Source organism: Thermobia domestica, chromosome 4 (genome assembly GCF_964235325.1).
Source record: "Thermobia domestica chromosome 4, izTheDome1.hap1.1, whole genome shotgun sequence".
Classification (NCBI taxonomy): domain Eukaryota; kingdom Metazoa; phylum Arthropoda; class Insecta; order Zygentoma; family Lepismatidae; genus Thermobia; species Thermobia domestica.
Window position 1 is genome coordinate 260,974,932 of NC_137457.1, and position 12,916 is coordinate 260,987,847.

At 34.1% G+C, this 12,916-nt stretch overlaps 2 protein-coding genes across 2 annotated transcripts in view; one reads left to right on the plus strand and one right to left on the minus strand.

Moving 5' to 3' along the window:
* LOC145684032 (uncharacterized) overlaps nt 1–12,916 on the plus strand; it is a 271,555-nt gene that overhangs the window by 170,210 nt on the left and 88,429 nt on the right. The gene's annotated exons all lie outside the window — the stretch shown is intronic.
* The window catches only part of LOC145683495 (neuronal acetylcholine receptor subunit alpha-9-like), a 39,227-nt gene that overhangs the window by 16,459 nt on the left and 9,852 nt on the right, over nt 1–12,916 (minus strand). The window contains exons 3-4 of the mRNA XM_081754834.1: nt 9,001–9,135; nt 6,036–6,226 (exon numbers count right to left, since the gene is read on the minus strand). Of these exons, the coding sequence (XP_081610960.1) occupies nt 6,036–6,226; nt 9,001–9,135 (326 nt within the window). The remainder of the gene's footprint in view (nt 1–6,035; nt 6,227–9,000; nt 9,136–12,916) is intronic.

Here is a 12,916-nt window from a genome sequence, read left to right on the forward strand (position 1 = left end):
ACAGCACGTTTCTAGCTCTTGTGGTTTTCGAGATCTCATTGTCGAAAGGATTGCGGACAAAAAATATAAACCTAGCATTTTAATATACAGGGTGTCCCAAAAGTAATGGTAAAAATGAAACCACAGATTCCTGGCACCGAAACAAGTAAAAACCTTTATATGGCCTATAGTCCGGAAGTGGACAGGGGTAGAGCTAAATATCTTCGAATGTGGGTGGGGGGAGGAACTTCACACTTTGGGAAAGGAACTTCGTGAAGAAACTCACAATTAGCACCATAGGCGCGAGGGAAACACAACTTTGAACATCTTCAGTAGGTGGGTCAATCCATGCTAAGTGATCGAGAAAAAAGGAAAATTGCCGCTCGACCTCTTCAAAAAATCTAATTTTTTCATGAATGTTTATCCTATGTAAGAGTACTTGAAAACCACAATTAATTATTTTTTTACAACGCCGCATGGCGACGCAGTGGCTGTAGCCATTTTGCGTTTTCTCGATTTCAGGCGATTACGTTGCTTTGAATATCTCAGCATGTATTTGTTCTATCAAATTGAAAATTGCTGGACGTCTCCAATTTGTGCAGAGCTAAAACTTTGATCTCTTAATATTTTTGCCTAAAACCACTTGAAAGGGGTGAAATCAGTTCCTATAGTAGCAACATTTTTGGACATTAAAGACGTGTTTGGCAAGAGGAAACAGCTGATGTAGAGGTCTGAATTTGTGTGTGCATGTAGTCCGGGGTCATAAGTTTATACTCAAAAATTTGCACAGCGGTAGCTGCTCCCAAAGGCCTGAAAAAAATTGTAAAGTTGGGTAATTATTCCAATTTGGCATATTTCTCTGTCCAATACGCTCCAATGGGCCAGGATAAAAAAAATCTAAAAGTTTGGGAATAGTTACTCCTTTAGTATACCATAACACACAACAAAGCTCGTTTTGTGTTTCTTAGCAGAAGGGGGTCAAAGTATTAAGGCATGATGTCATACTGTAGGAGGTGTTTTGTTCACAAATTCAACTGGAAATTCGTTGATGTGAAGTAAAATAAAATAGGCTGAGTGGTTAATCCAGTCAAGGTTCTCTAGCTCTTTTCTTTCCTCTAGTTGTGACTCACTGTCTTATCACATCCATAGCAGCACTAGTGAAGAATGCCGCTATCAGCAGAAGGCGAGAAAAGTCAAAATGTAGACTTCACAAAAAGTCCATAAGTACTCATTGCTCTTGCTGCTTGCTATATCAATGATATTCAATCATGTTTATTCTTGTTTTAACTGTCAACTCATGCAGGAGACTGTTGTCCTTTCGTCTGATCTACATTCCCCAGTCAGTGTTTATAGCGAGTGAGTACTTATGGATGTATAATGAATCGACAACTTTCTTCATGAAATAATGTCACTCTAAATATTTCCATATTAATAGCATTTCCGGCAGGTGCAATAACAAATCGATCAGTTTAATGGATACTTAAATTTTTAATAAGTTATTTCCTGTTATAAGAACATGTTAGAATTTGTTATTTGGTTATATTTAAGATGTTAGTTTCTTTGCAAAGTAAACACTTTTACTATTTACGTAATTGCATCATGGACTTTATAGCTGAAATGCTAATGGGTGTTCATGAATGAAACACTTTAAAAAATGAAGCTTTATTGAATAAAAAATGAAATTTTAACACTATTGTAAAAGAACAGTGTAGATTTGAAAGTGTGAACTGTTAGGTGCATGAGGTATTCACTGCCGCATCGATTCTTACAAAACCACAAAACACCTTTCAAAATCATATTACGAGGTAAACAAGTGGTTGTTTCGCATGACCTGGTAAAAAGTTCAAGTGCAAATAAAGATCGTTAAACTCGACGGGTGAAAATACTGCTTTATTGCTAGGCAAGTTAAATATAAAAGGTGCGGTACCTTTGTATTAGCTTTCTCGTTTGATTATAACTCAACTTCACCAAGTAATAAAACCACCAGGTTCTTTACTCTATATATAATAAAGTTCGTAAACACAAACACGTGAATTTTAACTTAAACCCATTTTCTAGGTAATATCTTGAAATAGTTCATATCTCGAGAAACATCTGAATCGATTTCACTATTCAATTAGGACCATTTAAAAAAAAAAACACTAGTGGTTTGGGAAATAATGGTATGAATAATTAGAGCAAAACCTTTTGCAATTAACCTTAATGTTTCATTTAAAATTTTGCCAATATCACACGAATCCATATAAACAAAAATTAATCTAACGATGTTTACTCCCTAACTGTAAGGAGCACTGTATATACAAGATATCACTGTATATCATCCTATTTAACTGTACCAATTATGATGATTTTTCGTGGTCTAACTTGGAATTTTGCATATTTTCGGTAAGTGAGGGAAGGAGTGCTGATTCCATGCAAAAATGATAGAAAATGATCGATATTCATGTTCAATCTTTAGTGTTTGAGGTCGCTGAGATGAATAGTGACACCCCTCATACTGGTTAGGTTCCAACTCATCTCCCATCGACGTTGGAGTGGGAAATTGAAGTCAGAAGTTGGAGATATGCAAACATAATAGAAAATGATCGATATTGGTATTCAATTCATAGTTTCTGGGCTTGTTGAGGTGAATAATGATACTTCCGATGCTGCCTAAGATCAAATTTATTCTCCATGCCGATCTGCACATCCTAGGGGCTAAGGATTCAAACTTTTTGAACAGAAGCCACTGTCATTCTATAGCCATGACAAGACATTGTGATCATGATGTCGCCGGAAATATGGTGGAAGATCATCGAACAAACGGGTGCATACTATATGTTTTCATAATCCTATTTTCAAATAAGAATATATGTCTTCTGAGTTTTGACTTCTAAAGGCTCAATATAGTTTATACAACCTGAGATTTAAACTAACAAGGATTTACCTTTTCTGTCTTCTCTAATTACTATAAAACTTATAAATAGCTCACAAACAAGATTACCCTGATTTCATAATGGGTGTAGTCGATACAAGATTATTATAACAATGCTCGCATTTTTCAACGTTCTAAATTAAAATTTTAGATTGCAGTTGCAGAAATGTTTTTCTATTACCGGATACGTACTTTCTTTTATTCCAACAAATTTCAGATTATCATCGGTGAAAGTCACTTCAACAGTAAAGCTTCTCTTAGAAGGAGGTGATAGTGTGAACTCTTTAAATAGACGAAATTTTGACATCAATGTCTCATGAAAAATATGCATCCAGTCAGATGATAAAAGATGATTATTATTTTAGTAAAATTGAAATGTGCCCTGCATTTACTTGATTTAAATAGTCAGTTGCAGTGCGTAAGAAGTTCTAAATTTTAATAAGAACTTCAAAGAACTGAAAGTGTTGCGATATAACACAAATTGTCCAACCTATCAATAGACGTAGTTCAACCAATAAAACGAGTACTAAAATAATCCATTCAAACAAGGATTGTAAATTTGTCAATACACCATACAAGATATTACGTAAATTCTTTATAGTTAACTGTATAATATAGAAATACAGTCCAATGTATAAAGTTTAATGTATAATGTAGTAGTAGATATATGTGAGAAATTCAATGATATTTGCGTGAAATTTTGTAGACTCTCTTCAACAGAGTGACACTTCTTAGCCCGCAAGATTTCTGGATTTGATGCTTTCTGATTTCTAGTTGCAGGTTACGTTCAATAGACTGTGAACAGAGAAAAGAAACGTTCCACTGTAAATGTACATAACGCTGAAAACAAAATCCGTATGTTTATTAAGGCGTAAAATGGTGGCAATCGTGTGTGTGTACATCCATGGAACACAGTTGTGATTTGGCATTTAAGAGTTCAGCATCAAAATGTTTGAAGCATAATGCAATTTTCCGTTTGGAATCCATTATATATTATATATATATTCAACTTCAACCATTATTATGCACCTATTATAAAAAATTCTAGAATGCACAGACCGAAAATAACACGACAGAATGTAACCTAAAACTGATAATGCTACTAAGATCAACAATCACGCTTACAGTGTTACGAGTAAGGGTTACAAAACAAGCCGCAATGTGATTGGTAAAGTGCAAGTAAGATGAAGGGTAGTGATGACGGGAGAAGAAAAGGGTACAAGATTGATTACTTTAAAATGCCAACTTCAAAAATAAACAACTTTTGTTTAAAGATTTGTATTACAACATATTACCATAAAGTCATGTTATGACGAATTTTTACTACCTTTTTCTATTCTACTGTGTGATAGTCTGTACTGAAAATCTATATTTTACATTGAATTATCTTCTGTTTACTTGAGTACAGTTATCGTGTTTACATGTGTGTAATGTTCATTCGTTTTATGATAGGGGAAATTGAAAGAAATTTATATCTCACATATAGGACACAGTATACTATTTGAACGGCAGAAAATCCGTAAATCTAAGTGTGCATCGTGACTCAGAAAAAGAAAACCCTCTCACCTAAATTACTTAATTTACTCACTCATATTGCACTTCTTATTAAAATAATATAGAATTATGGTTTTCGCTATCTGCACTTTCTTCTACCAATAGTATGATGTATTTATATTTGTTACGTTTTAACTTGATTGATTATATACATATACTAATTTAAGTTGTGACAAAATGTATTATTGTTTTCGGTCATTTTGACAAAGGACGCGGCAGTAACTATCTATCTTGTATTTTGTCATACAGATAATAGACAAACTATTACAAGTAAAAGTGTACACCTACTATTTCCTTATCTTACTTACTGTTTCTATCTTCGTAGAATTTTATCGTGAAATCTACGTATTGGATGCAGTGATTTAGTAAACGCTCGCATGGTTTCATGTAATAGTTGGAATTAATCCGTGTTTGTGTACTGTGTTTCCTGCATTATGTACCCTATACACAAAAATTGCAAATTGTGTGCTCATAAATACACTATTTTTGTTTTCTTAGTTCTGTTGTGTAAGTGGTGCAATTGAATGGTTCAATCCAGTAGTAAAGGAAACTATCACTATAGTTGATTTTTATGCTGAGAAACCAATGAGTAGTCCACTGTATGCAATACACAAGAAAATAAAGTCCATTTTTGGTCATTTTGGACATTCTGTCTTTAAGATATTTAAAAATGCTGCATACTTTATTCGTTTTTCCACATATCTTTCTCAATTGGACTAATACCCTTGTGCTCTGACCGCCCCATATGTCGTAAAGGTTCAACTTACCTCATCCAATTTGGTAAAACTCGATATGGTGATATACCTTTACCTGCTAAAGAAGCTTTTGATATATTATAATATATAGCCTTTGGTTTCAAAGTTATATGTAAAACAAAAGTCAAACCGGAGAAGAGTTTTTATGACTATGCTCAAGTTCTCAATATTTTACTGAAAAACAGAACGTCACAATTATTTAGCACTATGGATCAGATAAAATATCTATGTAAACCGGTAATTTTCTACTACTTTTAAACATCCCGGTAAATTCCCCCTGATACCCCTGTTTCGAATTTTAAAAGAAAAGCTTCTGGCCCCCAGCCGATGATGCCTGTATTTGGAAGTCAATGCCTGTGGGAGTATCAACATTCATTTCAGCGACCGCGAAAAGTATGGATTTGACACTAATATAGGTCATTTTCTACTATTTTTGCATGTCGCGGTAAACGCCCACCTGAGACCCTCCTGGCTCGAATTTTGAAAATAAAAGCGCTTCGTCCTGGTCTGGGGCCTAGATTAAGGTACCCGTCGTACCTTAAACAAAATTTGATAACTCTCGGTTAACTCGTCTGATCCCCAGGCCGCACACAGACACACAAACAAACTCTTTATTTTAATTATATTAGATTCTGCTCCAAACTTCTTCTATAGTTGCTACCTTAATCCACAACTACGTAGGTTTCTTGTTTATTATTATGGTTTGATTTCTGATTCTATACTTAACGATTCATTTAAAGGTGCTAAACACATTAACAAGTATTTTTCATTTTTATTTCTTTAAAGTAATAAATGCCAAGCAGCGATAGAAATGAATTAATCCATTCACATACCTCTTGAGTATGGTTCTCATTTAGGTTATTTAGAGTAACGAAGACTATCTTTGCAAGAAACTCCAGCACGATCTTGCGAAGAGTAGGCGGTGCTCTAATACCACGGTCTCCAATGAAATGTAAATTAAGTATGAGCACTGACAATGCCGTAGCTGATGCAACCAATCCAATGCATAGCATGTAGTAAAGACCTGTAACGATTAAATATATTCTTTAAATAAATCTGTTCATACCACTAGTAGATGAATATATTCTTTCGTATCTGCATTACTTGTAAATACATCACTGGTCATGAAAACTCTAACATCAAGATAAAGGCATTAGATTTAACTCAAATTTATATAATGTGTAGAGGGTGGGAAGATAGTAAAACGAAAGCCAATGCAATTCTACAAAATATCACGTTGTCCTGCCACGTCAGGAAACAAGAACCAGAGGCATTCCAGAGAGTCACATTTTGGTATTGGGTAGCAACTCGTGTGAAGTGATTGCATTTTGATAATCGAGCAATCGTTTGTCGAATGCTGTTGGAATTTCATGGCGAGATATCACGAATGTGCTGTAGATTATCCTCCCACAAACCCATGTTTTAATAAATGCAGCCTCAATAATGCAAATGAAGAATATATTATTCTAAGAAAGCAATGCATAACAGGTGAAGGATACAAACAACCTCGTCATACTACAAAACTGATATTACAGATTATTTAGGTACACGGCTATGGATGATAGGACAGTCATATACCTAACGCTAGCGCACAAATCCAAATTTTTTCGCAGCAGCCAATGATTGTAGAAGTAAGTCTACATCATCTGCTATGACGGTTCATATCTAGATTGTTATATATTGCTGTGCTCCCTTTGACTACACAAAATGAGAATGTATGGCTGCAATGTTTACACGAACGTTGGATATGGATAGCAAAATGGTACGACTTCCATTCTTTGGAAAAATCTGTTCTGTACTGCGTGATGACTTCAGTCGTGTTTGGCAGTACAGTGGCAATAGGCTGGATGATTTGTGCATTAGTATTGTCGCCCTGATCTGGTATGGAGCTGTCATTGTATTTCGTGCATGATTAATAGAAATGAAGATCTTTGATCAAACAACTTACCATACATCGACCCATTGTGATCTCTTTGCTGCAGTCATACTTTTAGCAATTCTCCAACAGGAAAACGCAGGATCTGATGTCCAAAGCAACATCCTCTACTTTCTGGGTGGATATGATACTCTGTTACTTCCCTTCCTGTTGCCTTCACACGATCTCTTGCTAATTAAACTCGTCTAATATAGATTTGTATAGCTCCTGATAGCCAAAGCCTTTCAATTCGCAGTTTTACTAATGTATCGTACACATATGACCTACAATATTGCAACAGAACAACCAAGAGCAAGTCTAGTCTTTTCTGTGCTAGGTCATGCCGTAACCGTTCTGGAAATCCAAAGTGAACTAACGCAACATTGGCTTCTGGATTGCAACTATGAGGTTCTCGTGGCGGTATTACATATCACACATACTGGTAAATGTACTCATAACACACTTATATCTTCAGCCACAATTTTGGACTCTTTTCCAAATTTGGGATTTCTTCTCCTTCTTGATATTGTATTTTTAACATCCTGCAGAGTATTTGAATTAGAAATTTGTAAGATACTCCACTGGACTACAAGGGCTAGGTAAGGGTCATATTATGCTAATATTATTAAATTACATATTTAATGCAATCTTGTTATAGTATACATTTCCCTTACTTTAGAAGTGTTACTTGGATTTAAATTAGAAACCAACTGTGATTTTATCACTACCTAACATGGTATTATTACTATCTATAGTTTCAAAAAAATGTTTAAAAATAACATTTTTTTTGCATAGGAAAATATTTTTTAAACCTGATTTATAATTAATGACCTAGATCATACAAATGACAGACGCTTCATCGCTAGATTTTTCTGCAGTTTGCATTAATATGGTACTTTGCATAATATTAGGTTTGTTATGATAATTCAAACAGTTTGGGTGCCATGATAAAAATAAAGGGAAAAGAAATGGACTCCAGATAAAACTAAAAATTGCATTCCTTTTAATCTTGGTAAATGATTCATTGCAGCTTTGGAAAATTCAAGATTACTAACAAAACTCCAACTGACCAAAGCAGTATATATTATATTTTAAGATTACCGTATATATTTGTGTTACAGTTTCGGCTAAGTAACATAGCCTTCCTCAGACACATTATGAGAGAAAAATTTACTTTTTAGAGCCAATTAAAAGTTTACGTTTTGTAAAGAGAAAGTGGACGTGTCTTGCATTCAGATTGTATATAAGCTGTCAAAATTGGATATTTCTCTCATAATGTGTATGAGGAAGACAGTGTTACGTAACCGAACTATAACACAAATATATATATATATATATATATATATATATATATATATATATATATATATATATATATATATATAGATAGATAGATAGATATAGATATAGATATAGATATATATATATACTGCTTTGGTCAGTTGGAGTTTTATTAGCAATCTTTTAATCCTAGTTAACATAAACAGAGTTACCAGATATAATTGTTGCTTGCCTACTTGTTTGCTCAATTTCATTAGCTTTAGGATTGCACTTAATTTAAATATATATTAATTATATATATTTGGAACTCTTTTCCTTAATTACCATCGAAAATTTTAAAATACCATGTCATTAGCTCGAATTAAGGATATAACGGATAGTGTTTATATGGTTGGCTTGGAGTTCCTCAAGGTTATAACATGTATCCGAGCGATTGACTAGATTGCATATCACTAATGATACAACTAAAGAAGATAATAACATTTCTTTATTGATGAAATAATAATATTTAATAATTACATTTCCTTCTATTGTAGTGTCAATATATAATGCTGTTATTTATAACAATATAAAGATTTAACAGAAAATTAACAGTTACTTACTAATTAGAGATACAGTTTCTGTTGGCGGTAAGTCATCCTTCATGTTCATAAAAAATACAATCATGTTTAACATGGCACTTATTCCCAAAGTAATCTTCTCCCCCGATGCATTTGGAATACAAAATACTAGCATAGCTAAAAATTCAAGAACAAATATATTAGTACCAGAAAAGGGAAGCAATTTAAAATCCTACAGAATTAGTGTCACATGTAACATTTCCATTTTTCAGTTAGGTTTCGCTAGATTTCTCTTAAGGGTCTTCATCACAGCGAAATTAAACTACAGCTACGTTTAGAGCTTTTCTGTAATATCTTCAAAACAAATAAAAATATTCGAAAAGGAAAGACGTAGTGCATTAGACAATATTAGTTTGTACAATACCGTTATCCCAACTCATCTATTTTCGAGTCACAATTGTCGACAAATTTAGCATTTTTGTGGGTTCTGTAAATAGCGGCACACAAAAAGCAGATAGGTGAGTTGTGGTAAAGATATAACATGCAAAATCGTATTGTTTAGTGCACTACGTGTTGCTTTTCGATTAGTTTTATTCGTTTTGAAGATATTGCAGGAAAACTCTAAAATTTGCGGTAGTTTAAGTTTGCTGCGGCGAAGACTCTTAAAGGTAATATATCGTTGCAATCTGATTGGGGTACACTGAAATGAACGGTAGTTTCGAATAAATCAAAGGAATTGTTTTTCAACATAGCAAGCTCATACTGTTTCAAACGTATGTTACATTTAGTAGAAAACTGATGCTAGCACAGAGTAAATGAGATAGCCTAGGGTGCTTATTTAGTGCAACTTTAAACTTTTATCTGTATGTTGACAAGTATTGTGTTTGTGTATGTTACTGTTAGTTATGTGTATGCCACTGTTAGCAGTATGTGTATGCTTTTGGGAGCCATAGACGCACACGCTTGCATGACCAACATGCACGAAAGCTTTATTCCACCATGCATATTGGAAGAACATTTTGCCCACACATGTATCAACTTGCTGTCCAACTTACTAGAAGAATGAATCGAAGGAAAGAGTCACGTGATTCCTTCCGCTGTCATGATTGGCGAACCTAAATATACAACAACAAACTTGCATGAACGAGCATATACATGGTAAACAAGAAAGAAGAACTGCAAAACCATAATGCATGTTTGCAGAAGGTTTTGAAAACTTTCAACATGCATGAACTAGATCAAATTGCATATAGTTTTATCATTTTTCATGCATGTTAAAAGGTTTCTACATGCATGTGTCTGCGTGTATGGGTCCTTTACAGTTTGGAGACGACAAATAACAATACATACCATCTTATACTTGAAAATATGCTATTTTAATATACAGTCTATAAAGGAATAAATAAAACGCTCAAACAGATTTTTAAAAAAAAAACTATAATTAAATTATTTTTGGTAATAAATTACAAATATATTAGAAACTTAGAAATTTTTATCTGAAAAGTACGTGTGAAAATTTGCCCTGAAATATCTCAATATGATCAACTGACTAATATTGGTATTACCTTTTTGAACAGCATAGTTAAACACAAATTATGGTTGAAGAGTTAATCTTTAATTTCGATCTACACCTTGTTAACTACACTATGTACTGTAACCTTGTTAGTGTCATTGTGAAAAGTTAAAATGGTGTATACTTCAGTTTTCAGTTTTATCTTAATGGGTAGTATGGTTGTTGTATAGTAACAGTTCGCAGGTTTAATAATTTACTTGTCTCGACATTCTGAAAGAACCTACGGCATTAGATTTAAAAACATGCGCACTATTTTGTTCAATTTAATGAAATTTATAGATTGGCATAAGAATAACTTTTGGACAATTTTGTTTCTTCTTAAATACTACAGCCCGTTTGATACAACTTGTCCCTTCTGACATTTGCTTTACTCTGTTTTTTCCTTCCTGCACGTGGTCATAACAATCAAGCAAGGAAGAACTGTTTCTATGGCAACATTAGGTTCAGCCAATTATAGCGGCTCATTTCTCTCGCTCTGCAATAATAAACATTCCCCCTTTTCCGCAAGGTGTCAATTTGAATAAAACAAATGCACATTGTTTTAATCAAATGCCAACTTGAGATGTGGACCTGCTGGTTACTGAGACCATTCTTTTTAGTTCTCTTTTGTGTCATTTAATTTTATAAAACTGGGATTTACCTTTTTCCAGTGAATAAAATCTTGTTTCAATACCTTGACTCAAAAGCTGGCAACACAGCATTGAGCATCACGTGTCAACAGCGAGCTGTCAGAAAGGGCAAGTAGTATTAGTTGCAGTATAATAATATTATGGGATTTTATTAAGGTTTTCTGCAAACTATTAAGCATTTTTAATCTGTAGGAATTTGTACTAATCTAGTTTTAATGGATTATTACATGATGTTTCATTTAATTTAGTGGCCATCAATAACAAAAGATAATGAAGTGATGATAATACTGGTATGTTTAAAGAATAGTACTTAATAATGACATCTTAACAGTATTTAGATAAAGTTAAGAACTTACGTCCCACTCAGTCATTCGGTAGTCATAACAACCTTAACTGTTCTCAATAGAGCTTCAGAAAGTTTGTTTGAGTTCGGAATGATTGGGTAGATTCAAAAGAAGCTTCTTAATTTAAGCTGTACCGACAAAATGTGGTGTAACCAGTGAATGGAACGAAAGGCTTGATGTCAAATATAGAAGTAGGAAGGGAGAAAATATAACAGATGACTAGTTTTCGATACCGGGGTAGTATTCTTACTGATGATATGAAGTTTGAACGTGAAATAAAGATATGCATAAAATGGCGAAAGAAGTTTTTAGGAGGAAGGAAAGTCTGTTATGTGGGAGACCTTGAACAAAGAGTTGAGAAAAAGACTCATAATATGCTTTGTATGGAATATTGTACATTATGGAGCAGAAACATGGACATTACGCAAAAATGATGAAAAACGACTTGAAGCTTTCGAAATGTGAATGTGGAGAATGAGAGAGAATTAGTTGGATCGAGCGAAAGACGAATGAGAGTGTGTTAGAAATGGTGGAGGAGAAAACAATAGTTTTAGATATTATTAAGAAGAGAAAGAGAAGCTGGTTGGAACATTGGCTAAGAAGGAATTCTATCATGAGGGACGTTCTAGAATATATGTGGCAGGAAAGAGAGGAAGGAGGCGAAGGAGGCTACAATTGATGAACGATATCAATACAGAGAAATCATACGTGAAGATGAAGAGGTTAGCAAAGACCGTAGAACATGGAAGCTTCTCAGTTGCTGCAAGTGACCTGCCAATAATGACAGATTGTCGATGATGATGATAAACAAATGGACCACGAGTTTTCTGTTGAAAAGATTATAATAGATAGTGACATCCTTTAAAACATCAATACATTTTCCTATATTGGAGTCTTCGTGAAAATCACCCCACAGTATCTCTGAAATCGGTAACTTAGACCCTGACAGATCCACGAATTACTTGGTTGAAACGATATGTCTGATGAATTACTAACAGTTTGGAATAAAATAACACTTTATTCCATAATACCATAGTACACATTTTCCTCAAGAGGTGTTTTTATGTTTAATAGACATTAGAGAAGAAAATCTCTTGTATTTGTCATACCCCTAGTAGCAATAAAGTTTCCAGCCAGTTGGCTCGTGCTTGGATTTTGGCTTTCTACGCTTGCACTTGAAACGCATGCTTTCATATAATATGCCTTTTGTTGTACTTGCAAGCGATGTTTTAGACCCTTCGCAGAGCGTCATCGCATCACTGGCCGTTGATTGGCTATTGATTTGATTTGACTTGTAAAATGCTTGCATCAAGCTTGAATGGAACACTGAATGCAAGGTTGCCCCCATGTAACTTCGTTACTGGCATCCAGCCTGCGGCATGCTTGCACGTTTTCCAATCAAACTGTATGCA